The following is a 27,846-nucleotide window of genomic DNA, read 5'->3' as shown; positions in this document are numbered from 1 at the left end:
AAGGCCTCTTCTGTAGTAAAGCAATCCCTAAAGACTATGTGCGTTACCCAAGTAGGGGATGTACTGGACCTTGTCAAGTCCTCAAATTACCAGAAAGCATCCTCTCCAAATCCTATTTTCTGTGACCCATAAAAGAAATACAAAGCTTTTCCTCCTGCCCCATGGGGGAGTGAATATGCGTGTTGCTCAACATTACCCAGTAAACTTCATGCTGGGTGGTTATTTCAACAGTTTTGTCCTACTTGTGTGTAGTTGGGGGGTAGTTCCCAGAGATGATAATATAATGTCATCTCATTTTGGGGAGCAGTTTTCAAGTCGTACGTCCTTTAGGTTGTACCTGCATCCTTTAATTAAGGAACTAAGAATCAAGCATCCACAGACTAATTTTTATGAGCTATTCTGTGATAAGGAGCCCCGTGGCACAGAGTGGTAAGCTGCAGTACTGCAGTCCAAGCTCTGCTCACGACCTGAGTTTGATCCCAACGGAAGTTGGTTTCAGGTAGCCAGCACAAGGTTGACTCAGCCTTCCATCCTTCCGAGGTCGGTAAAATGAGTACCCAGCTTGCTGGGGGTAAAGGGAAGATGACTGGGGAAGGCACTGGCAAACCACCCCGTAAACAAAGGCTGCCTAGTAAACATCGGGATGTGACGTCACCCCATGGGTCAGGAATGACCTAGTGCTTGCACAGGGGACCTTTACCTTTTTATTCTGTGATGGGAAATCACTTGGCCACCCTCATTTACAGTATTCTGAACTCCTTGGAAGCAGCATAAGATCTGAGCAAGTGCGTGGAACCCCTTCTCTAAGGCTTATAGATAAACAGTAATTACTCTTTCCCCCCATCAGATAGTATTTTGTGAATATTCCTCACTATACATGCTAGCTGGCCAACGTATATGCAGAATATCCTTCCATCTCCGCTGGGTCACCAGAGGCAACCCAGGGTCCCTTGGCAACACAGACTAAATTCAGTGGAATTGCTCCAAGAAAAGGTTTCAGTCTGATGGTGCATTAATGGTTTGCCAGATGCTACAACTCCACAATCTGTCATTTCTCAAAATGAATTTTCCCCTTTCCTGTTTAACAGGTCCGCGAGGAAGACGTTTAACAGGATGAAGAATTATTTCTATCATTTACCAGTTCGTAGAAGAGCAATAACTTCATAATTTATCATTTATTGAAATTGTGAACACTTTTTGTTACATTAAACCTGATTCCCCAATGGAAACCAATGTAAATAGGAAAGGTACAAATGAGGAAAAGTTTCTGGCCAGTACGAGTACTGGCACATTGGCTACAGAACCTGTCTCCTTGCCCTTGATACCCTTCAGAAACACTGAGCAGGTGCCAACTGGTGCAGGAACAGTGAGGTCTTGATTCAGCTTTGCCAACAACAGTGTAATCACCATGGCTACGGCATGGAACAGTTACTGGAATGTTCAGAGATATTAACCCCAAGGGGTTTTTTGTCTTTTTTTGTTGTTGCCTATCAGCATTCACACACTCCAGTACCAAAAAAGGGGCATGAACCTGTGCAATTAAGGCTTCTGTGGCCCATGGCTTTAAAGCACACCAGAACCTCCCAGGGCAGTGAAGCTGATGTTCCAGTAATTCTATAGCCTGGACCAGAATAAATTAGTTCTGTGTGGTGAGCCTGTCAGCTTTTTCCTAGGGCTACTTCCCAGTAGATAATGGGAGCTCTTCCTTCTGTGGCCAATGAAGCAGCACCACCACCCCAAACATTCAGGCCCCCTCCAATCTCCCTTCGACATTCTAACACCAGTGAACTTCTTCCCTTTTAAGAATCACAAGGAAGACTGAAGCTCATCAGAAAAGTGACCATATTTTCAACCCAGCTATTGTGTAAGTACATCTTTGGGTGCTTAAAAAAACATATTTTTTTTGTAAATACTGATGAAAGGATTCATGTGATCAGTACAGAAGAGAGACTCACCATGCAAAGAACAGCCACTGTTCTAGGCTAAAGCTCTAAAGATATGTACCTTTCAGTAAAAACAGTTTTCAAATCATAACAAGCCATTTTAAGTTAGGATACAGGAATCAAATTTACAGGCAAATTTCATCAGATCAAGTCCAAAATGTACATCAAACCAACCCAGAAGACACGCAGAGAACCCCTCATCTCTGCTTCATGTGGTGGGGAAGCCTGTAGAACAAATACCCTGCCTGCAGGAAGAACATGCTGCTTATTATTCCCATGAACCTGAGTAGTGAGAGCAATAAATTAATAAAGGAGAGTGTTAAAATGCAAGCCTCACCTTGAAGCTAGAAGTGAGGGGACTTCATTCAAATTGGATTCTACCCCTTCAGAAACATCATGTCGCTTTTCCAGTCCCGGGGGAGCGGGGGGGTGGGGGGAGAGGAGAGCAAATCCTGGCTTAGGAGACTTACCACAATTCAGTTTACTGGATACTAGAAATCCAGCAACCACTAAAGAGATCATTGTAAACAACTAGGACAGATCATTTCTCTCCCCTCACCTTTCCCTCCGAAACATTCCCTTACAAAAGGCCAGAAAAAGAAAGAAGTCAGCGGCAGCTAAAGTCTTCATATTTGGTTGGAAGTGTTTTGCTGTCCCATTTCAATATATACATGGAATTTTGATCAGGCACAGTACTGAGTTAAACGTTCAACAAGTCCTCGTCGCTGTCGTCATGGAACGAGGCTGTGTTGGTGGAATTTCGCAGCTTCCGTTGGCCAAAGGCGGAGCTGCCTTTGCTGTTCTTGCTACCATTGAGTAGGGCAGCTTCATCTCCTGCCTTCTGATGAGGCAACCCCCTATGGGAGCCTTTGGAGTGGAAGGCCTTGGCAGAATGAATCTTCACTTCTGGTACTGTCAGAACTTCATCCTCACTGTCCATGTCATCCACGTGAAGGGATGGGAGGGTCTCCGATTTAACCGCTTTACTGGTGACATGGCCGTTTTCTTTCCCTTCGTTCCCCAGCTTCTGATTTGGTGTGGCAATTTCTTCCATGAGCCACTCGATTTCACTCTCATTCACTTCTTCAGTGTTTATCTGTCACGTTCAAGGGGTTACAGTTATTGAACAACATTCAACAAGTCCTCAGGGTTGTTTAAAGCAAGCTTACATTTCCCCCCTTTCCCTTTTGACTCTCTTTCTTAGCAGCACAAACACTCCCTCAGCAATCACAGGTTTATTAAAAATATGCTGAATTGGAATTGCCTCAGAAAACTACTCTTAAGAAGAAATATGCACTAAGGGTGGAGGGAGGGCTATTTTCACAAGCCTTGTGAAGCACTAAACCTGTAGTAGATGGAATGTTTTGATGGGGGGGATGTAAGAGGACTGTGCCACTGCTGAACAGCTTTCAACATTAGAAAGACGCTCCAAATATTTAGCTGAGAAACTCTCCCTTGTAATTTCCCCCATAAGTATGTCTACAGAAGTTCTTTATACTTCATGCAACACCTGCTCACATAGAATTAAGCACCAGTGGTTTCAATACATTTAATTGCTTAAGGTATTAAAAACTTGGGATACATAAAAAAAAAAGACATGGGAACAATTACCTTTGAGTACTTATAGGAAACGTTTGAAGTCCTCCAACAGCAGCTTGCAAGCTTTTGCTTTACTGTTTCCCTACAGACAGAGAGAATGTTACATGCTCAACTGTAAATCCGTTCAGCTCAATTAATCAGCAAATCTATTGGCTAAACCCAACTTTAGGTTTTACTAAGGGCACTGACAAAGGTTCACATTTCTGCTGTTCATGTCTCAAGGAAGACTTGTTGGGACTTCCAGATGAGGAAGCTGCTCTGAGAAACCTCCCCCATCATTTAAAGAGTTAGATCCCACAGAGAATTTCCATGATGAAAAGGCAGGGGTGAATTTGCCCAGTTCCCCCTCCTGTTGCAGACCTCCCATTTCCATTTCATGCTATTTCTGGGGAACCTCTCTCCCCACCCCCCGAGGATCAGCACTTCAGGGAGCATTTTGGGCTGCAGCAGGAGGGGGAGATGGGCAAGTTATGCTCCACAACCAGAATCCTGAATGTCCAGAGCCAAATTCATGTGGTCAACTGTGGATCTTGCCCCCAAAGTGAAAGGAAACTTGCATGCGGAAGATGTGCAAGTTGCACCCTTTATCACGAGCCCGTGATTCCCCTTTATGCAATTTCTTCTTCACATTTTACATGGGATAATCAACTGTGGAAGGGGGGACAGGAAGATGGTGGTCCAGGAAAAACACACAGGGGTAGTGTGCTGGAAGAGGGTAGGGTTGAAGGCTGGGCAAGAGGAAGAGAAAGTGTCTGGTCACAGCAGAAGGCATAAAGGTAGGACTGAGGGAATGATGCAGGCAGCATCAGTTGAATAAAGACGCACCTCTATGGCAACAGTGCTAATCTGTCAAAGAAAGGACACACATTACAGAAAACATCCTTTTGCATTAAGGGTATTTGATCCTGCCATTTGCACCACAATTGCCATGGCAGGTGTGTTAGATTGTATGAACTAGCCATCAGCAGCTACTTGCATGGTGCTCACAAACCTCTTCTCTTGGGGTGGGGAAAGAGGGACCAGGAAGCCAAACCAAAAATAAAATCCCAGCAAATCCTTCTCTGCCTTACCTCCTCTCTTTTTTGTAAAGCAACAGGATCACTAAACATGCCGTAAGAATCACAAGGAGCAAACTCAGCACTGCGCCAACTGCTTGGCTTCTCCCAGAAAGGCCTTTATGAAAGAAATCTTCCACATAGTCTTTGCTGTTTGTATTCTCAGGGTTTCTGCAGGGAACAAATGAAACAGTATTGAGGTTATACAGGGAAGAGCAACAGTGCCTGAAAAACTTTACACTGGTCACATATACTGAGGTAGCAGCATGGCTTGTCAAACTGCTTGCTGTGAAACATGGAGAAAACGAGCCCTGAAGTCCTATGTTCATTCTAGAGGCTTAATCTTTGTTTAGAGCCAACCAGCAAAACTGAAGTCTTCTCTTAATGATACCTCTTACTGTTCCCTGCACCACAGCTTTCAAAGAGGCCACTTAGCCAGAAGTTCATTCATTGTCACAGATGCCGGGTTAACTCCAATGGGCTCATTTACACACTAGGGTTGGCCTCAGACTTGGAGGCACACAAGCTAAGAACCCCACCAAAATGTAAAATGTGGAAATATCTGAAGTTGGTGGCCCTTACACTTTATGCAATGGAGTTTTGTTTTCCTATAGGCTTCACCTGATATTTATCAGTCTTTAGATCCAAGGGCAGTGAAACACTGGCTCAGGAGTAGTTAAAATTTATCATAGAGCAGCTTTCTGGCAGCCTAGTATACTAAAGAATGCCAACACAAGTCACCACTGAGTTTCCCCATTAGGTACTGGTCATGCTCAGAACATAAGGGCAGCCCTGCTAGATCAGACCAGTGGGTCCATCTAGTTCAGCGTGCTGTTTCATACAGTGGCCAACCAGTTGCCCTAGAGGGCCAACAAACAGGACACAGAGGCCAACGCCATCCCCATGAAGTTGCCTCCTAGCACAGGTTTTCTGCAGGGGTGTCAAACATAAGGCCCACGGGTGGGATCCAGCCCCTTGAGAGCTCTTATCTGGCCCGCAAGCCAGCCCAGCCAGCCATACACACACACCCCACTCTCGATCTGGGCCCAACCAAGTGACACTGATGTCATATCCGGCCCTTAATGATACCTCTTACTGTTCCCTGCCTCACAGCTTTCAAAGAGGCCACTTAGCCAGAAGTTCATTCATTGTCACAGAGTTTGACACCCCTGGTTTACTGCCTCTGGATGAGGAGGTTCCTTTCACATTCCACTCTGAGCTGTAAACTTCCACTGTGGGCTTGGAACAAACCTATTTCATGTGGTAAGTAAAGATAAGATTTCCTATCATGCAGGTTAACTGAAAGGCAGGGTTCACTTACACTAGCGGGCAGACTGCTGAGGTGTACCAGGTAAACAAGTACTGGCAGTCTGATGACTCATGAAGGAATTCGGGGATGCCTTCTTCGGCCTGCTGGCTGCAATGGAAGAAAATAGTCGAGGACGCAAACTTTGTATCATCTCTACCACATCTGGAGTTGGAAGACAGCACAACATCCAAATCATCATCTACAAAAGAAGGCAAGACAGAGATGATTTCACCACAAACAGCTGGCAAATGGCTGCAACACGTTCCCATTTCGACTGCGCTGAAGACTGACAGAGGAGATAGTCATTACTGCAGCTGCATTTTGACTAGTATCATCCAGCCCAACCAAATATTTTTTTTCCTGTGGCTAGCTCACAACAGAATGTAGTTAAACCTTTAAAGAGGGACAGAGATGTTAACTATTCCGCTGAGCTTATGGTTGAGGCCAGCTACGATTCTCCTATGAATATTGGCCTCCCTGGTCTCCCTCCCCAACTGCTGTTCCCCCCGCCCTTTGCTTGATACCATCTCTGGTATCTATCTGTTCGCCCGACTGCAGCCGGTTATTTATTTTGGCGCCATCAGACATCTTTTGTCCTTTTTTATTTGAATTTTGGGCCATTTAATGCTGTTTTAATGTTTTTTATCCTGCTTTTATTCTGTGTGGTTCTTTTGGTCAGCCGCCCTGAGCCCTGCCTTTGGCTGGGGAGGGCGGGGTAGAAATGTAACACAATAAATAAACAAACCCAAGTGTCAATTCATCATCAGCCAGGAGTGCTCCACCCCCACTCGGTTTGGATTTACTCTCTTGCCCGGCTCTTATTTTCATTGGTATTTTGTATAGTAATATCACACAGCTATCGCTTGGACTGCTTGGCCTCCCACCCCCGACCTCTTCTGTTCACGCCTCCTTCTGGCAACTGGGGGGATAACAGTTTATGCATCTGACAAAGAGCTGTGGTCCACATACACTTAGTGGTTAGTTCTTAAAGATGGACAACCCCCCAAAATGGGGGGGCTCAAACAAAAAAGTACAGGGAACCTAAGGGCTGAGCTGGAAACGAAAAATTCTTATAACGTAATATAATCATGTTTTGTGTAATCTGACCACTGTAATATATTATTTATTGGTACAGTCTATCAGACCGGTAAAAACTATACAACAATAAACCTCGCATGAACAATATAAAAAAGCGTTTAAAAAAATGAGACATATTTATATAAATTTTAAGAACACTTTACATAAAAGTGGATGGAGTAGAAAAAAGTGCAGTTAAGTACCAATAACATCATTCTAGCAGAAGTCCTCAAAGCTTCATAGAGACAGCACAAAATTTGGCAACCTGAGTTGTAACCTGAGGGTTCTCGCCACTTAACAATTTCGCGACCCTATCTGACCACTGAGGAAAGCCCAAGAGGCCGAAATGCATATGACCTATGGGTCAAAATACTGTCGAAGGCTTTCACGTTCAGAGTTCATTGGTTCTTGTAGGTTATCCGGGTTGTGTGATCGTGGTCTTGGTATTTTCTTTCCTGACGTTTCGCCAGCAGCTGTGACAGGCATCTTCAGAGGATTAACACATGTGTTAATCCTCTGAAGATGCCTGCCACAGCTGCTGGCAAAACGTCAGAAAAGAAAATACCAAGACCACGGTCACACAGCCCGGATAACCTACAAGAACCAATGACCTATGAGTCATTTATATTTTGTATATCATCAACAGTGTTGATTATTTTTGCAACAGCTTATACTGGTGGTTTTATAGGTAGCCTGTATTCCAGGCCCAGTGTTTTAATCCATTTTAATGTATACACCAAATAAATATATTACTTTATAAGAATGTTTAGTTTCCAGCTCTACCCTTAGGTTCCCTCTAGTTCTTAAAGGTGCCACAAGACTCTGAAGTTGCTAATCCTCCCGCTCCTGAGGGCTTGTTAGCTTTTTTTTTAAAGTCAACAATTGCTAGAAAACTACAACTTAACAACACTACCTATTGCCATGATCTACTAGCTCCACTAAAGCTCCCAGCTTTTATTTAAAAACAATGTCAGCCTATAGCTCATTTTGCTGCAGGGGTGGGAAACCAGAAGGTAGTGACAACAGGCAGTTCATGTTATTGTGGTGCAGTGCTCTAGTAACCACAGATTTTATAAAAGCCTTTTAAAAACTCAGGTGGCGTGTGTGTGGGGAGGGGGGACAGCAGCCAGGCAAGGAAAATAGAGCCATTGTGGGCAGGACCTTCAAAAATGTGCACCTTCCTGTCCGCACAGATGTTTTCTCTGCAACCTTTCCAAAAAGACTGCATAAAGTCAGATCTGGCAAAGATTGATCAAAGTGGGTTTTGCCCAAGAAACCCAGACACACACATTCATTCTAGCTTGGATGCCCAACGGGAGCAAAACTTCCATGATGAAGCAATCCCTTAACAAATGTCACCCATCTTCTGGGCATGGAGTAGGGGTCACTGGGTGTGTGTGTGGGTGAGGTAGTTGACCATTTCCTGCATTATGCAGGGGGTTGAACTAGATGACCCTGGTGGTCCCTTCCAACTCTATGATTCTATTCTATGATTCTATTAAATAAACCAGATCATGAGAGGGAGGGCACCTTGGCCATCTTCTGGGCATGAAGTATGGGTCACTGGGGGTATGGGGGGGAGGTAGTTGTGAATTTCCTGCATTGTACAAGGGGTTGGACTAGATGACCCTGGTGGTCCCTTCCAACTCTATGATTCTATTCTATGATTCTATGAAATAAACCAGGACAGGAATGGCAGCTGCTTGGTGAATGGAGGTGCAGGTTGGGAGGTCACTGGGTTACTCGGCTGGAAACATATGGTATTAAGACCTGTAGTCTAAACTACTGGGAGCCATACTCCATTTCACAGATTCCAGAGAAATGAATTCTGAGATACTTGGAGTGCACCCCATCAAAGTCACTGCCAGCCTTTACAATGAAGTTACATTACTAAAGCAAGTAGGTACTTACCCTGAATATAATATTTAGTTTTGCTAGAAGACCCGATTCTCCTGAACAGAGCACCCGTTGTTTTAACTTGGCATATGTTGGCTCCCAAGCACTGTTGATGCTTTGAATCATTGATAGACGAAAGCTGAATTTCATAAGTGTAGATGTCACCATTTGCTCTGATATCACCATAGGCAGTGTATAATCTGAAACAAAGCATGTTTAAATGAAAGCTCCAAATTTTAACTTGTAACACCAAGAAGAAAAGCTTAGCTGTGTCAGTCACTTCAAGCATTTCTTCTTGCCACACTGATTATAGGTATTCACTACTCAAGGCAGGTGTCATTATTTTAGGTAAATATTAGGTATTTCACTTCTTTTCACACTAATTCTACACTCTCCCATATGTAATGTGGCCTTCTGCTCCCACTTCACGCTACTCTTAAGACCTGGAAAAGCTACTTCCTCATGACCTGCAAAAGCCCCACCAGCCTCCACCCTTCAGGAAGAGTTGTGCAATTTCTTGCAAGTCCTGCCCCAAACAGAAGTGACCATTTAGCCTCCTAAACTAACCTGTTTTGGATTTTTTATTCCTTATGCCACACACTACAGCCAGTACATTAAATGCTTTTGGATCACGCCATGATTAACATCTTGACCTTTACTCAATAGGATCAATTTAACAATGCCCCTGCAACATGAACTAAAAAACTAAGCCAACTAACAGATTGAGAGCAGACAAGCCGGGTTCAAAATGGAACCCAGCCTAGAAAAGCCATTTTAAAAAAATGACTATTTAGGATTATCATTTAAAGCCTCAGCCAGTCTGAGACCAGTAACCACACATTTTGCTGAGGTAATTTCCCAGTTGTCACAGTTCTGTTTTATAAAGGATTGAATGGCTACCAGGTGTTGGATTTTTGTAGCCCTCCTTTATAGCTGCAGATATTGTTCCCTCTTGTTTACTTACTTGTAATATATATCACCCAAACTGAAATTCTTCCCAGTTGCTGGATTTTTAATCGTGCCGTTCACTATTTCTACTTCTTGAGGTTTCACTGCACAGGCAGCCCGAGTCTCCCATGTAATATAGTAGGTACAATTTTCTTCATCAATCCTAATGGAAAATACTGAGATGTCAGTAAAAAGCATTTATCAGTAATACAAATATTTGGCTTTCCAATGGAAACCAAATGATGATAAAACAGCTGGCACAGTTGTGCATCTGCTTTCCATGATCTTTACTACATGCCCACTGGTTTCAAAGGGTATAATCTACCAGGTAGTATGTCTCACCCTTTAAGTATATCCAACGTACACCTCAAACTCGGAAGCCACACAGGATGTTTCCATCTAGCTACTGCTGCCCTATATCATTTCTCTGCTCCTCCCTAGGTAACTGGACCCACAATTAACAGCAAGTCACAACCACAGTCCTCCCTGCCAGTCATGGAGTGAACATGACGCAGCCTTCGACAAAGCCTGAGCCATATAGCCAACAACATGCAGAAATTCTGCATTTCTATTCCTCCCGGCATCCCATGCCCCATCTTCAAAGGGCATGGGATCAGAGTATCATGCCTATTATATTAGGATCAGAGTATCATGCCTATTAAATTAGGATCAGAGGAGCATGCCTATTATACTAGGTGCTGTGGAACATAGGCAGGATGGTGCTGCTGCAGTCGTCTTGTTTATGGGCTTCCTAGAGGCACCTGGTTGCCACTCTGCGAACAGACTGCTGGTCTTGATGGGCCTTGGTCTGATCCAGCAGGGCTTTTCTTATGTTCTTCTTATTATATATAATTACATTAGGTGCTGTGGAACACAGGCAGGATGCTGCTGCAGCCGTCGTTTGTGGGCTTCCTAGAGGCACCTGGTTGGCCAATGGGTGAACAGACTGCTGGATTTGTTGGGCCTTGGCCTGATCTAGCATGGCTTTTTTAATGTCCTTATGGCATCCTTCAATTATGAAACAAATGGGATTACACCATCACAAATCAATGCTGCATGAAATGAGGGAAGATGAGTAAGAGTGGGAGCCAATGCAATCTGCAGAGATGTGGTTTTTACAGTGCAGTCCTATGTAGAGCCCCGTGGCGCAGAGTGTTAAGCTGCAGTACTGCAGTCAAAAGCTCTGTTCACGACCTGAGTTCAATCCCAACAGAAGTTGGTTTCAGGAAGCCGGCTCAAGGTTGACTCAGCCTTCCATCTTTCCGAGGTCGGTGAAATGAGTACCCAGCTTGCTGGGGGTAAATGGAAGATGACTGGGGAAGGCACTGGCAAACCACCCAGCAAACAAAGTCTGTCTTGGAAACATCGGGATGTGACGTCACCTCATGGGTCAGGAATGACCCGGTGCTTGCACAGGGGACCTTTACCTCTTACCTATGTAGAGCTACTCCAGCCTAAGCCACAAAAGCCAACTGGCTGAGAATGGAGTATCTCAGCACAGGACTGCACCATTAGAAACAAGGAATTAAGAAAGGGGAGCAGCTCTGAAGAGGTGGGAAGCTAGAAAGAGTTTGTTAAAGATGAACATGGGTTATGTATATATGACCATCTTCTGCAAGTGATTGTGAAGCCTTTGGATCCAAAGATTCTGTTCCACTAATAGTAGATCCATCCTCTGAAGGAAGGAGCTTGGTCTGCTAGCATAAAGAGACTTGGTGGAACAGCACCTTGGAATCCAACCCAAAATTTCTAGAATTTGGGATTATGGAATTAAATGAAAAGGTAACATACAGCTTTAAAAAAAGACTCAGTACCCAGTGAGCTGCCAAACAGCCAAAGGTATGGCCATACAGTGAAGAAAATTGTCCTTCCCTCACATAGCAAGGAATACTATAAGTCCATGCAGTATATTCTACATACACTGGTTCACTGTGGTAACATGCAAGGAGATTTTGAGCCTAATCGAATGGGCACTTAACAGCCTCTGTACTTACCTATCCAGTTTTGGCATACCAACGGTTTTTGCACATTTCAATTCTATCACTGTTGTTGCTTTCTTGTTTCTGTGTGGACATTCATGGCCATTGGAATAATGGATAAGAATTTTATCACCTGCAATAGAAGAACCACCATGTGTTTGCAAAGTGTAGCAGGCAAGCAGTGATTCAAAACACTCCCTTCCTGCTATTGCTACTACTGCTTCTTCATAATCCACACTCCACTCACATCTCATAGCCAAACATCTCAGATCAGAATGCAACTGGGGTGCAACTCTGGTTTTTAGGTTGGGGGGAGGCATCAAAATATGACACACATGACATTTCAAATGTCTGCAGAAATGAGGCAGATAAGCACTTTTCACATATACTTATTTATCGTATACATTAGCTGCCTTTCTCCCTTGTGAAACTCAAGGCAGCTTATAATATCAATAAAACATTATAAAAACACAATAAAACAATTACAAAGCCCAAATAAAGTCATAATTTAAAAACTCATACAAGGACTGCCAATAATAAAAGTTAAATCAATTAAATGCAGTCCTAAATAAAACAGTCTTCACCTGCCTCCTGAAGATCAACAATGAGGGGACCAGGCACATTTCCTTGGGGAGGCTGCTCCATAATTGCTGGGCTACCATGGAAAAGGCCCTCTCTTGTGTACCCACCAAAAAAAGCCTCTTTAATTGGTGGGATAGTCAGGAGGGCATCTTCCTGCTATCTTAATTCCCGGGCAGGAACGTATGGGAGAAGATGGCCCTTCAGATGCTCCAGTATAAAGTTTGAATGCACGTTATTAAAAGAATATTCAGATAACTATAGAAAACCACCACAGCAAGGACTAAAAAAAAAAAAAGAATACCATACCCATCACATTCAGCATCTGTGTGTGTACCAGTCCCAGAACTTGTACAGTCCCACTATGACTCTTCCGACAGACACTCGCCTGCTCAGGGCAGCCGGACGGCCCTTCATGGACCCTCTGACAGAGATTCATGTAGTAGCTGTTAAAAAAATATCAAAAAGGTTGCAGCTCAGCAATATAGAATTTGATTTTGACAGGTCTATGTGCTCTCAATGGTTAATAATCTAAACCAAGAAAAGCTGAATTCTGCATCCTGGATTAAATTGTGCAAACGGAGCATACCTACATATGCTCGCTGGCTTTATTTATTCTGATTTTGCCCCAACATTCCAAGTACTGCAACACTACAAATAACATGCTTAGGTGGGGCTTTGCCTCCAGCCTGAACCAGGTAGTCTGACTGGGCCCTGCTGCTCAAGTTTGAAAGACTCCCCCCCTCCCCAGAACACAATGTGGAAGATCAAGAAGGAACTCATCAGCGCTCATCAAGAGCCTCTCTAGGAACCTAGATTCTTTTACTTTAGCCCTTCTTGCTGCACACAACTGCAAAGCAAGAAAAGGATTGACGTGAGACTGGATTCTTACAGAAGCCCCAAGACTTAAACTATAAAGTGCGAACCAACAAGCATTATACTAGCAGCATTCTTGCATGAGAGTAACCCAGGCTCTGAGAATTTTGTGGGTTTTTTTAAGTTCTCCTCCTCAACCCACACATACTCAGTGGCCCTAATTATCAAACTGTACTCTCTGCTTCCTCCCCTTGGGGCACCCATGCTACAGGCTGGCCATCCTATGACCCAAAGCAACCCCCAAAAGAACTCCCAATGCCAATTGTTCAGTTGCCGGGCTGCCCTTACAGTTTGGAGCATTTCATCTACTCTTACCTCTCCCTCCCACATGCTTGCACAGATCCAGCTTCCCCGGTCTCCCTCATGCTTTTTACCTTCTATAACCCTTTACCATTCTCAGCAGCATCCTTTTGTTTGCTAGCTTTCGATTCACACTAAACACAGGATTCCAACAAAAACCCCTATGATGCATGTCAACTAGAGGAACACTGGCATTTCTGCTTAACGCACACCCCATTTCAATTTAGAAACCTTCCCAGGATCATTTTGAAGTGCCAGTTTGTTGCAACCATCATTTCATTGAGACCAAATATGTAGGACTCCCAAGAAGCGCGAAACCAGAGGTAACTGTGGTTTAGTGTCAGTGACTTCACAGACACATTTAGTTTTCTGCACAATGCAGTCTTTCATCTTTACCAAACATTCAACCACCTTAGAAAGAAAGTGGGCACGACTCTTCCGACCAAAGTGAACCAATCGGCCAGGTTTCTGAGACATACAGAAACAGACTTACAAGCTGTCCTTGTCAGCAAACATCCATGATCCTGTAAGTGAGGAGAGCACTCTCAAATCATAGGTTTTGTGCTGCTGAATGAACTTGCACTCCATTTTCCTGGGTGGGCACACAACTTGCGTTTTCCACTCAAAAGTCACAGCGCAGTCAAGGGTCTCACTTAAAAGCCGAGGACTCCCATTACCGACACTGTCATCACATTTGAAAATAAAGGTCGACTCCCTGCGCCCAGTTACTGCAAGGCAAGGACAAACATTTACCACTCTGAGATATTAAATCCATTACTAACTTCTACAGCTCAGATCTGTAACAGATGGGAGAAAATATGTACTTCCAGGACTTCTGTATGTACCCATGTTGGACGAACGTCTGTGATCACAGCCAGCACTGTGTATTCAGAACATTTATGCTGTCACAACAGTGGCTTTCATGTTAGTCTCCAAAGGAAAACAATATAAAAGCTGCTCACATGACTTACTGAGCTCAATAAAACAAAACAAGAAAGTTGGTTCTTGTAGGTTATCCGGGCTGAAAGCTTTTGAGTTTTGCAAAACTCCCAAAGAATCAGGATGGAAGGGACAAGAAAGACTCTGCAAATAAGTCCACAAAGAGTTATCTGTCCACAGAAATTTAGCACACTGAATGGCCTGGGAAAAGAATCAAAGCCTCTAAACCGGAGTTTAATCCTGGTTTAAAATGCCGGTTTGAAGAATATAGCAACAGACTGTGATTAGACTAAAGAAGTATTCAGTCTCAGATTTGTGCACGAAGGGATGGGCCGAGGAAGGTTGCTCAGATACAGGTAAGTCTGAATCACAAACAAACTCAATTTGTTGGAGATGTCTGAATACAGCACCTGAGTCTACATCACCTCCAAATCCAGTGGATCTGAGCTAGTTAAACTCATTTTGCACTGTGGGCAATGTTGTATGGAGTATTAGCTGTTTAATGAAAAAGCAGTATAAATGGTTTCAAAACTGAGTTGTTCTAAAAATTATGGTAGCTTCCAAAATATTTACTGTAACATTTATTTTACATTATATGGTCACATCCCATTTAGTTCAAACAAAGGGTGAGTAAGCACACACACACTCAATGTTCTAGGTTACATACCCAACTATATTGGTCACTAGCTAACAAAAAAAACCAAGATCAAGTTAATTCATGCCATAGTATTCCCTATTATTATGTATGGGTGTGAAAGCTAGACAATAAAAGAAAGCTGACCGGAAGAGTTTTATGGATACTTTGGAGTGCCAAAAAGACAAATAAGTGGGTTCCAGATCAAATCAAGCCTGCCTCGAGTCCTGACATGTTAACTCTCCCTGGAGCTAACATGACTAAACTGAGGCTATCGCACCATGGTCACATTATGAGAAGACAAGAGTCACTGGAAAAGACAATGATGCTAGGAACTGTTGAAGGCAGCAAGTAAAGAGGAAGACCCAACATGAGATGGATTGACTCAGTCAAGGAAGCCATAACCCTCAGTTGCAGGACCTGAGCAAGGCTGTTAATAATAGGATGTTTTGGAGGACATCAATTTATAGGGTCGTCATGAGTTGGAAGGCGCGTAACACACACATACACAACAAAACAATACAAAATACAAAATACCCCATGATAACTAACACTGCACAATAGATACTATAGCACCTTCTTTAAAAAGGGAAGAGATCTTACCATTTCCACAAAATCCCCATTTTTTGTCCCTTTGGAAATCACTGGTTGTAGCACACCACGGCCGTTCATGTCCTTCCTGAATGCATTTGTCATACCTGACGCCGTTGTACTGGAAAGGGAAGACACAAAGCTCACCCATTTCAGTCACTGCAAAACAAAAAAGGAGGCTTCCATCAGTAAGATATACTATTTGCACCTAAAGGCACTCCATTTTAAATGAGACAAGAACTTCCAACGGTGTTAATCATCCTACGACCGCATTCCCTGTCTGCAAAATGCAACATTGAAGAGCTGTTGGTTCAGCAACTGTCTTCTATTATGGACTAGGATATCAAATTAATTATGTGCAAGTTTGGAGATTACTAGCAAAGGTGATACTCAGGCTGGAGGTTAAGTTTTGTGCTGCTTATTAGCAGATGCTGATGATTTTTAAGAGGGCCCCAGATGGGACAGGCCCCAGATAAATTTAGTTCAGCCTTCTGTTTGCAAGAGGATAAGATGAGGCAGAAGGGTAAACCCTTGTTATCAAACAGATACAGTGAATGTCACTTTTTATGAAAGTATTATCCCAACATTTTGAGCTGAAGGCACTCTTTAGCAGAAGATACCTTCCAGATATATATTTTTGATCGGTAGGAGTATTTGGACCTCATTCTGTTTTCCAGTAACCTGACAAATGTGTCTGGGAAGCCCACAGGCAGGACATGAAGACAACTGCCCTCCTGTTTGCCCCCAGCCTCTGGTAATCAGAAGCACACCTCTGAAAAATATGCGGTGGTACAAAGCCTGGAGCCCCCTCTACATGGTGGATTATGGTGATCTTCCATGTTTTGCTAATCAATTTTTAAAAACAACTTTGTAAGCTGCCTCAAGCTTTCTGGAGAAGCGGGATGTAAACGGTTAAACAAACGAACACCATCTATCAAAGGCAGGTTATTGCCACGGAAGGGCACCCACTATTCATCATCTACCCAAAATGATGAAAAGCAGTAACTCATAATGACTAATAATGGGATTTGTGACCGGTATGACCAGTCTTCCATGCCTAGGAAAAACATCAGACATCCTGTGATTATCATGTGAACTTCTTTCCCTTCTGGTTATTGTTGTGGTAATCGTTCCCTTACTTACATCATAAAGAGGAAAGGGAGGGGGGACAGGCTCCCTAGCTGAGCTTTGAAATGTCTTAAGAGTATTGGAGCAAGCCTGAAATATGCACCTTGCCAACCTCCCGATTACAATCTGCACTATAAAAAGATATGTCCATTTCTCTCCTTTCCCTCTCCAAGGGCCTCAAAGGGACAAGAAATGTCAGAAGCAACTTTTGGGAGATTAGGTAACCTAGTGTACTCTAAGGCAATCCCAGAATTTACTGGGGGAAGTTTCAATGGCTATTTCCGTCTAGGTTAGCCTCGGATATACTCTCTTATGCTTCAGGAATGGGAAGTGCTTCTTCAAATGGATACTGTGAGGGGGAAGGAGCTGAGGAAGTAGTACTGCTTGTCTTGGGCCTTAGGCGTTGGTTGACTGCAAGCCTACATAAGTTATGGGGTGCAATCAAAAGCAATCCTGAAGATAAAAGTATGCATTTGCTGGTTTGTTGGTAGCAATTTCATAAAGCTTTACCTGGAGGGCACCTATCACCTCCCTTATACTGCAAAACAACAGCTTCATCTTGATGCCGGTAGTCCATCTTCATTTCCTTTATGTTACCGAACGAGGCCGCACTGTTGCCCGAGACGAGGCAGACTGCTGCCTGTTTGCATTTCCCTGGGGGTGAATCGGCTGCACTGGAACACACCCCAACGTGGTAATTCCTAGACCCAGAAGAAACCTGTGCAGGAAAGCAATATCAGGCATTAATGAATTGCAAAAAGGATGACTGAAAGATGCTTTATCGCTTTGATATGCAAAGAAGAGTGGGGGAGACAGAAGACCGGGAACAGAAACCTTACTGCTGAGCAGTGGGAAAGGTCAGCAAAAGCTGCCATATGAGATACATTTAATTTGAATGCTGGAAATGGCTGTTAATCTCAGTTTCAACTATGTAGTGCAGTCGTCTCGAGCTGGGAAAGCCTGGGGGGAAAACCCAGAAAATTTGGGGGGCTCCATTTTTTTTTCAAAGCCCCCCCCCATTTTTCCAACAGAAAAACTGGAAATGTTGGGGAGTGCTGAATTACACTCGTATGAAATATTTTTTTAGAAATTAGGGATGCCAACTCCAGGTTGCGAATTGAGTGGGCTGTATGTTGTTGAAGTGTTAGAATTAGTTCATCTTCGATAGGACAATAAGCATTGCATTTATTTCAATCCCCCCCCCCAAAAAAAAATTCCATTTTTTCCCACTGTGGCTTCAAAATGTCTGCAAATTTTACATCTCTATGGTCACCTAGGAAAATACACTACCTCTGGATCTTCCAGCATGATCTTCAAAAGCTTTCAGAACTGAATAACTGCAAACTGGATAATTCAACAGCCACTCTTGTCCCCACAGCTGCAAGAGCTGAAGTCAGAAACTTCCAACACACAAGAGTAATTTGGTTAAAGAGTATATAGCTCCCTTACTGGCCATGCCACATCACCTTGTGAGACTGTCTGGAAAGGCTGGAAAGGTTGAAAGTGTAGTGTAACCGCTCATCAGTCACTGAACAGCCCACAACATCCACTTCATCATGGCATACAAGTGGAGTGCTCCATTCAAACAGGTACTCGCAATCCAGCCTGTTGATCATTTTTGGCTTCCCCTACGACCAAAGCACAAGGAAGGAGAGAGAAAATGGCTTGAGGCTCGGACTATTCGATGGTCAAACAGGAGGGATGAAAGAACAGCTGTTGCCTTTAGAAACGAAACAGCAGCTGAAGTTAAGCAGAGGCTAATTCGGTCATGGTATAAAGATTCAGTGGATGCTTGTCACGTGCTTCTATTCAGAAGAAAACACATTCAGAATCAGTTTTGATGCATCAGTTGGAGACATGGCTGGCACTCCTAATTCTATTTTCATGTACAGGTCACTACGATCTTAGAAGCTAAGCAGGGTCAGCCCTGGTTGGCACTTGGATGGAAATGTAGGGTGGCTATGCAGAGGCAGGCATCTCTTTCCTTGAAAACCCAATGGGGTTGCCCTTAAGTAGGCTGCAGCTTGACAGCCAAAAGAAAAAGGGCAATAAAGACATAAAAAAGCAGGAATATCCCTGATGCTCACTGCAGACATTCACATGCAACTGTTACAGCATTTTGCCTCCCACCTTTAGAGAATATTAACTGCAGAACTATTATGTGTGCTTGGTATAAGGCAGTGCAGAACCCAGCCTCCGGGGCAAAAAACTAGGGTATCTTGCGCACTCCTTCACAGAGGGGCTTTCTGTGCTTCTCCACCACTGGCATACCACCCTTCCTTCCCCATTCCTTTTCAAAAATTTAGCACTGCCTTGCGAGGTATACAGAATATATAAATTTACTTTATTTAAACATCCACTACATGAAACCCGAGTACATACTCAAGCCTGGCTCTGGTCTCTGTGCTCCAACCTAGGATGGCGCTGGTTCACTTCTTCCATTCAAAGTGCAGTTCATTCGACTGCAGTTCAGTCAAATACGAGTGAGAGCCAGCGTGGTGGAATTGTTAAGAGTGGTGGACTCTAAATTTCTCAGGAAAATAATGGGCATGCCCCGCTGTGTACCATGTGTGGCACTGTGTTTGGAAACAGGCCAAATGCCAGAGCATGGCTTACTACCTTTAAATTCTGGCTACACCTCCACTTTAAGGCAGACTCCTCTTCTCTTGGTTCTTGTAGGTTATCCGGGCTGTGTGACCGTGGTCTTGGTATTTTCTTTCCTGACGTTTCGCCAGCAGCTGTGGCAGGCATCTTCAGAGGAGTAACACTGAAGGACAGTAACACTGAAGGACAGAGACACTGTCCTTCAGTGTTACTCCTCTGAAGATGCCTGCTCAGCTGCTGGTGAAACGTCAGGAAAGAAAATACCAAGGCCACGGTCACTCAGCCCAGATAACCTACAAGAACCAATGAACTCTGACTGTGAAAGCCTTCGACAATATCCTCTTCTCTTATTCATGGAGTCGTATGCTTCCAATTGGCTCTCACACACAGAAAGCAAAATCAAATCTATTGGCCTAAATTTTGATTCCCTACTCATGCTCTCTGATGTAGAAGCTTTCCAGATGATAAAAAGCAGACTTTTAGACATAGGCCTTCAGGATCTATATAGGGCTGCTAATAAAGCCTGCTCGCCACTAAACTTAAGGATACCTTTTGATGTTTACCAGCCTTCCCCATATTTGTCTCAAATGTATGATTCATCTTATCGCAGAGCCATCGCCCTAGCTAGGTTTAATGTTATGCCATCAGCATTACTTGATGGAAGATTTAGCAAAATCCCCCAGTCAGACAGACTTTGTCCCTGTGGCAGTAAGTGTGTTGAAACAGTTGTCCATGTTTTATTGTGTTGTAGTTTCTATTCAGAAATTCGTAATGAACTACTAAGCCCTTTGCAGACATGTAGACTGAATGGCTCCAATTCCTGTAATGCTTCCTTTCTATTGAATAATTGTTCGCCCTATGTTCTGGAGAAGGTAGCACAGTTTTTAAAGATTGCTATAGAACGCTGCAAATTATTTAAACAGACGGATGTGTTAGCTCACAACACTATCTTATGCAAGTGTTTTTTAACCATTTTGTAAGGTTATATCTCAAATATTTATATTTTTACATGCTACCGTATGTACAGAGATTTTATGCCAATAAAGGACGATATGACTAACTGGAGGACTGGGTTTGAGTCCCCATTCCTCCATGTGAGTGGCGGACTCTAATCCGGTGAACTGGGTTGGTTTCCCCACTCCCACACAAGAAGTCAGCTGGGTGACCTTGAGCTAGTCACAGTACTCTCTGAACTCTCTCAGCCCCACCTACCTCACAGGGTGTCTGCTGTGGGGAGCGGAAGGGAAGGAGATTGTAAGATGGTTTGATTCTCCTTAAAAGGTAGAGAAAGTTGGCATATAAAAACCAACTCTTCTTCTATTATTTTGAGGGGGGCTGAGCAACTATTCAAGCAGATTTATTATGGTACAAGCATCCCTACTACCTTATGCTAAGAAATATTTGTGATGGGATAGAGGGTTGCACCTGCTTGATTGGAAGATCTGTGTGGAGAGAGCCCAAGCCTACAGCCAGGTATAACTAACTGAAGTAGATCGAGCAAACCCAGGCAAGGACTTAAAATCTATTCCAACAGCACTACTTCATCATCCTTATTCTAGTATGCTCAAATAATTCTTTTCAGAGCACGAAAGCTAGGAAGTGAGCAAAGCATAACTACTTACCAGATTTGTTCCTCTGTTGCAATGAAATACAATGCGAGAGGAATAGTTGACCGTAATATTTGATGAACAAGGAGTGGGACTATTATAAGCAATATAAACTTCATTCGTTGCTGAGTTGAGTTTGGGAGCTGCAGGGATGTGCCCAATATCCTAAACACAAAGACGAAATCCATTACTTTGGGTTGTAATTATTTCCCATATCACAACTGGTCTGGATTTTCATTTAATGTAGTCCCGGAAAGGTCTGCACAACATCTAATATGGCATGAGAGGAGTAAAGTTCTCTTGGACTGAGTAAATAAGGGCAACGATGGTTAGACTGGAAATAAGAGCTGGTCTGCAAGAAACACAGAACAAGGTAGCGGAGTCCTTGGGCTGCGTCATGTCAGACTGCAGGTCGGAGGGGACTGCATTTTCAGAGGCTGCTCCCCCATTAAATGCCCACCTCTCTCTGCATGTCGAAAATTAAGTACCACTGTGGAGAGAGGATTATCATAGCTTTCTCCTTGATGCACTCAATTACAACATGGAAAGATTTTTACTAGTAGGGGAGGAGTAGGAAGAACAGCATTTAAAGATATGCTCCCCTCCATCTGCAGTCTGAAGAGGTACAGTCTCTCATACTACCTCCTCATTCTGCATAACAGAAGTAGAACAGATCCAAGAGTGTTCCTTAGAATGACTGGCTCTGGGGATGGTGGGAGTTAGAAAAAAAGGGAGATTATTCACCATTTCTCAGGCTTTGTCTTGTTCCATAGTTTCTAAAATGGACCACCGGGTGTGAAGGAACCTTTAGAAATGTACAGCATCAACCCAGTAAAATTACAAAAGTTTTCCTTCGTCACCAAAACTCATCACAGTTCTATGGACTGGGATTCAAACAGCTAGTCTATATTGTATACCCTTGTCCTGTGAAGCCAGACTTTTAAAAATCCATTTGAATAGCAGACAATTCCCTTCATCCCAGTGCCATACTGAGAAGACAAGAGTCAGTGGAAAAGTCAATCACGCTAGGAAAAGTTGAAGGCAGCAGGAAAAGAGAAAAGACCCAAGAAGAGATGGATTGACTCTATAAAGGAAGCCACGGCCCTCAGTTTGCAAGATCTGAGCAAGGCTGTTAAGGATAAGACACTTTGGAGGACTTTCATTCATAGGGTCACCATGAGTCGGAAGTGACTTGACGGCACTTCACACACACACACCGTGCCATACCATAAAAGAGGCTTGCCATGCAACATGAGGAACTGCGGTTCAAGATACATAAATCCCAAACCACCTTGGGAGCATGAAACTTATGTCAGGCAAAGCCACAGCCCAGTGGAAGTAATTACTTGATAGTGCCCTTCAAGTGTATGTATAGGGGGAGGGATATAAAGGTTAGTACAGGTACATGGGGGGGGGGGGGGTAGAAAGGCATAAAACTCCAAGCAGCAGACTTGCAAAGATTATTCCTTGGGGACTCTGGCCAGCTCAGTTGCTTTACCTATTATTGTTACAAAGGCCATACACACAATAGGGCTTGCATTCCAACAGAACGTCTTTTTGCTGAACAGGAATTGTATTGTTTTATTCGATTTATACTGTGGGACTTACTACAGGATCCTCGGTCACTGGGACCATGCATACAGCTGCTCCGGGCGGACAGCTGACATCTTTGATCGGGTTCAGAGGTTGGCAAATATTGATATAAAAGTCCGGAACCTCGTTGGTCACGTCATCTTCGTCAAACGCCTCGTAGGAACCCGTTCGATGGATCAAAGGGGAGAGGTCAATTATCGTGCTGCCATTTGTGATGGAGCAGTCCACCTACGGAGGGGGAAATGGGCAACGTCACAAACTGGCACTCAGCATGCATTCATTTTGCTAGGTGAAAACCACCCAGCTAAGACAAGGGTAGTGAATCATGTGAACTGTTGTAAGTGACCCCGGCTCGACTTGGTGCTTTTGCCCTTCTACTAGCCAATGTTTCACCATGGCCTCGTATGCACTTCACCCGACCCCATCCTCCAGTTTCTTCCCACCTCTTTGCACTCTTGCAAACTCAACTGACGATGCTTGTGACCTAGGTTCTAGCTCAAAACATGCTTATTGGGAAGCATAGCCCAATGAATGCCAACACTTGTCCAGGGGCTGAGCAGATGACCAAGGCAGAAGTTACTTTGCTGCTATGTCAAGACAGCAAAGTAAGAGCTAATCATTGGAGCGTCCTTTCCTCATTATTAACAATTCAACTTTAGGGAAGCCGCTGCTGCTCGGAGAACGTTAGTTGATTTTCAATTAACCAGAAGCCACACGTTCCAGTGCGCAATGACACACTGCGGATTAACAGGGGGGAATGTCATATATCATTCGGACTGTTCGAGATTCAAAACAGTTAAAAGGAAGTATTTCTTCACACAACGCATAATTAAATCGTGGAACTCCCTGCCCCAGGATGTGGTGATGGCTGCCAACTTGGAAGGCTTTAAGAGGTGGAGTGGGGCACATTCATGGAGAGAGCTATCCATGGCTACTAGCCAAAATGAATACTAATTGTGATGTATACCCATTCTCTCCAGTATCAGAGGAACATGCCTATTATACTAGGTGCTTTGGAACACAAGCAGGACAATGCTGCTGCAGTCGTCTTCCTTGTGGGCTTCCTAGAGGCACCTGGGTGGCCACTGTGTGAACAGACTGCTGGACTTGATGGACCCTGGTCTGATCCAGCACGGCCTTTATGTTCTTATCTCAGCTTTGCTGCTCTGTACCACAGCATATACATAGGCCCAGTATGACATAATGCTACGCAGGGCTAAGTTGAAGCGCCACACCCAACCCCTTCCTCTACCTGGGAGGGGCCGTGGCTCAGTGGTAGAGCATCTGCTTGGCATGCAGAAGGTCCCAGGTTCAATCCCCGGCATCTTCAGTTAAAGGGACCAGGCAAGTAGGTGACGTGAAAGACCCCTGCCTGAGACCCTGGAGAGCCGCTGCAGGTCTGAGTAGACAATACTGACTTTGATGGGCCAAGGGTCTGATTCAGTAGAAGGCGTGTTCATGTGTACCCGCTTGTGTTACTTGGTAAAGTTTCCATTCGCTTACCGCCCTCTCCTCTTCACAGGCCAAAGGGGTGTGCCACGTGAAGTCGTAAGTGCACGTAGCCTCGTCAAAGGCGTTGAGGATAGGCTGGCTGGCAAGGCCCGCGTTGCTCCTGCACAGAAAGCTGAAATAGCTGGTGTACTTCAAGTCAGGGTTTGCAGGGCAAGGGTCTCCATCTTTGTAGACAAGTTTCAGCACTTTATCCTCTAAAGTTAACATTTTGCTTAATCTTCCAGCGTTAATTTGCTGCTTGCCAGCAGTCAGGCAGACCCCTGTGACCAAATTTAAGAATGCGACATTAGTGTTTTTGAAGATGCTCAAAAATTCCGTTAAAGCAATTTATATTTATTTACAAAATGTATATATACTCTGCCTTTCTGCCCTCATAGTAATCAAAACAACTAACAGGTTAAAAGCAAATAAAAACACATCTCAAAAACCATTAAACCCAAAACAAAAACAATTAAAGCTAAGTTAAAAATACATGCACAGTACAACAAAATATGCATGCATAAAAATGACAATTAAAACATAGGGCAGGAAGGAGAGATTGCTGAGGGAACGCCAGATGGAACAAAAAAGTCTTTCCCTTCAAGCAGAAGAAGGTAACAGAAGGGGACAGACAAATCTCCCTGGGGAGACACGTCCAGCGTCTTGGTGCCACGACTGAGAAGGCCCTCTCTTGGGTTGCTACCTACCTAATCTCAGAAGGCAGGGACTCTTGAGGCAGGGCCTTGGAAGATGACTTCAGTGTTCAGGTAGGTTCATAAGTGATTAGAAGGTCCTTCAGGTATATTAGTCCCAAAACATACAGGGATTTAAAGATCAAGACTGGCATCTTGAATTGTGCCCAAAAAAACAAACAGGGACTCAGTGTAGATGGGCCAAGACTTGAGTGATATGGTCCTTATGACCCACTCATCAACATCTAAAGGGCAACATTTTCAACCAATCAAACTTTCTGAACACTTTGGAAGGGCAGTCCTATGAAGAGTGCACTGCAGTAATCAAATCTGGACTAACCAGGGCATCTATCACAGTAGCCAGACCCGTTCTGCCCAAGGAAGGCTGCAGCTGGCTGACTAGTCAAAACTGGTAAAAAGTACTCCAGGCCACAGCTGCCACTGGCTGATCCAGCAGTAGGCCTGGGTCAAACAGAACTGCGCAACTACACACTAGTCCCTCTGAGAGGAGTGGAACCCCATCCAGAATGGGCGACACCTTAATTTCCAGGTCAGAGGACTGTGAAATCCACTCTTGATCAGTTACATTTTAACACAAATGAAAAATATTTGCACTCGTTTCATAATTAATTCAGAGAAAGACTTGCTTTGAAGACTTCAGAAAAAAAGGAGAGGCCAAGGCCATTGTTTAAGGGTTAAAGAAGAATGAACTCTGGTTACAGAACAATTTTTTCCTGATTCTCCCAATCTTCAAAGTTTGAGGTACGTTTGAGAACATCTGATGTAACATGGAGAGTCAGGGGAGTGAGCAGGGAATCTATGGAAACTGAAGATTCTCCATCACATGGACAGATGTATCTTCTGCTCACACAAGAGCATCTTTAGACCAAACCCTAACAGTAGCGATGAAGAGGAACTACTGGTTCCACGAATGCGGGATTCATGTTTTCCAATAACTCACTGCCTCAAGGCAGTTCTATGTGCTCAGTTCCCAATCTGTAAAAATGGGAGTAATGGTGGCCAATCACAGAAACTTGTGGGGGAAATTCATTAAACCAGCAAAATAAAATTTGTTTACTCTCCCCACACATCTGGGCAAAAGGAACATTAACACTATGAGAGATGCAGATGACACCACATTACTGGCAGAAAGCAGTAAAGATTTGAAGTGGCTACTGATGAAAGTTAAAGCAGAAAGTGCCAAAGCAAGATTACAGTTGAACATCAAGAAGACAAGAGTTAATGACTACAGGGGGAAATACACAACTTTAAGGTTGATGATGAAGAACTTGAAACTGTTCAAGGTTTTCTACTGCTTGGCTCAGTCATCATCCAAAAGGGGGACTGCAACCAAGAAATCCGGCAGAGATTGAGACTAGGAAAGGTAGCCACGGGAGAGCAAGAAGAATCTTAAATGTAAGGATGTATTGCTGGCAGGCAAGATCAAGATAATTCATGCCATAGCATTCCCTATTACTATGTATGGGTGTGAAAGTTGAACAATGAAGAAAACTGACAGGAAGAAAAGTTGATTCATTAGAAATGTGCTGTTGGAGGAGAGTTTTATGGATATTGTGGCATGCCAAAAAGACAAATAAGTGGGTTCTAGATCAAATCTAGCCTGAACTCTCCCTAGAAGCTAAAATGATTAAACTGAGGCTATCGTACTTTGGTCACATTACAAGACAAGGCTCCCTAGAAAAGACAATGATGCTAGGAAAAGTCCCCAACATGAGGTGGAAAAGAGGAAATACCAATATGAGATCGACTGACTCAGTCAAGGAAGCCAAAGCCCTTAGTTTGCAGAACATTGAAAGGACAGGATGTTTTGGAGATCACTAATTCGTAGGGTCGCTGTAAATTGGAAGCAACTTGATGGGCACTTACACACACATACACACACACACACAGATTCTAAGTTTGAATTTAGTCACACCTGTGTGCAGAGCATGACTGGTTCCCAGTTTTCACACAAAGGGAAAGGGGGAGGAAGGAGGGGCCAGGAGAACACATGGGCGCATGCAAGGTATGTTTAAATTAAACTGGAGTTTAATTGCAGCTTGGCGTGATACCTGAATGCAGCCCTAATCTCTTACGTGAGTCTACAAACAGAACGGGTCAGGCAACCCTTTGCTAATCTCAGCTATTGCGGATATTGTCTACTTAGACAGGGTTGAAGTGAACATCTCTGATATATCTCTGTGGGAGAGGGGGAGGATTTCTGATGGGCTCAACATCATTGAACAAGCTACTGAGAGGAGGGGGGAAGCTTACCAACTCCACCACCACAGGAGCTTTTGGCTTCATCACACACACTCAGCTGGATTGTTCTCCGGTTCCTGAAGTCATGGACAGTATAGCCATCCTGCCTCTTTAGAGGGTTAAGGTCGAAGAGGTGTCCTGTTAGAAAATGGAAAGGGTGAGAATAAAGGTGGGGGAAAGTTAACAACCCTGCGGCAAGAACCAAAACAGCACCTTCTTTGGTCAAATGACAGAGGATGCACCAGTCCCGCTGCTCTTCCTTACAGCAAGAGGGCATGAAGTAAAAACCAGCAGTGAGCAACCCAAGGCCAAAGAGCGCTTCCGCTCTCACCCTGGCAGAATGCTCAGAGCCACTTCCAGCTGCTAACTAGCAGTTGTCCTGTTTGCGGGCTTCCTAGAGGCACCTGGTTGGCCACTGTGTGAACAGACTGCTGGACTTGATGGGCCTTGATCTGATCCAGCAGGGCTTTTCTTATGTTCTAACTACCCTGTCAGGCCCACATTTGCGTCCAAAGGAAATTACCTGTAAGGGGGTTGGTTACTTTGCAGTTACTCTGTACGTTGCTTTCCAGAGGACAAGCAGCAGCAGTGAGCCACAGAAAGGTATATTCACATTCCTCTAGTTCCGTTATTAGTTCTGGCTTGGAGTCCTGAACAAAACCATTAGGAAAAAAGTGAACAATAGAAAAACCGTTGAACGAGAGTACGGCAGATTTTTATAAAGCAGCAAAATACAGTAACGGC

At 43.9% G+C, this 27,846-nt stretch overlaps 1 protein-coding gene across 1 annotated transcript in view; it reads right to left on the bottom strand.

The window, feature by feature from the left end:
* Positions 1 to 2,501: 2,501 nt before the first annotated feature.
* IGF2R (insulin like growth factor 2 receptor) overlaps positions 2,502 to 27,846 on the bottom strand; it is a 102,489-nt gene continuing 77,144 nt past the window's right edge. The window contains exons 32-48 of the mRNA XM_056853310.1: positions 27,626 to 27,752; positions 27,115 to 27,240; positions 24,161 to 24,429; positions 22,673 to 22,885; positions 21,080 to 21,229; positions 18,320 to 18,481; positions 17,364 to 17,571; positions 15,738 to 15,884; positions 14,055 to 14,289; positions 12,695 to 12,831; positions 11,822 to 11,939; positions 9,844 to 9,990; positions 8,895 to 9,079; positions 5,919 to 6,105; positions 4,613 to 4,768; positions 3,555 to 3,624; positions 2,502 to 3,039 (exon numbers count right to left, since the gene is read on the bottom strand). Coding sequence (XP_056709288.1) covers positions 2,644 to 3,039; positions 3,555 to 3,624; positions 4,613 to 4,768; positions 5,919 to 6,105; positions 8,895 to 9,079; positions 9,844 to 9,990; positions 11,822 to 11,939; positions 12,695 to 12,831; positions 14,055 to 14,289; positions 15,738 to 15,884; positions 17,364 to 17,571; positions 18,320 to 18,481; positions 21,080 to 21,229; positions 22,673 to 22,885; positions 24,161 to 24,429; positions 27,115 to 27,240; positions 27,626 to 27,752 — 3,033 coding nt within the window. The 3' untranslated portion in view covers positions 2,502 to 2,643. The remainder of the gene's footprint in view (positions 3,040 to 3,554; positions 3,625 to 4,612; positions 4,769 to 5,918; positions 6,106 to 8,894; positions 9,080 to 9,843; positions 9,991 to 11,821; positions 11,940 to 12,694; positions 12,832 to 14,054; positions 14,290 to 15,737; positions 15,885 to 17,363; positions 17,572 to 18,319; positions 18,482 to 21,079; positions 21,230 to 22,672; positions 22,886 to 24,160; positions 24,430 to 27,114; positions 27,241 to 27,625; positions 27,753 to 27,846) is intronic.

Source organism: Euleptes europaea, chromosome 7, assembly GCF_029931775.1.
Source record: "Euleptes europaea isolate rEulEur1 chromosome 7, rEulEur1.hap1, whole genome shotgun sequence".
NCBI classification, from domain to species: Eukaryota; Metazoa; Chordata; class Lepidosauria; order Squamata; family Sphaerodactylidae; genus Euleptes; species Euleptes europaea.
This window is presented reverse-complemented; position numbering and strand designations above follow the sequence as displayed.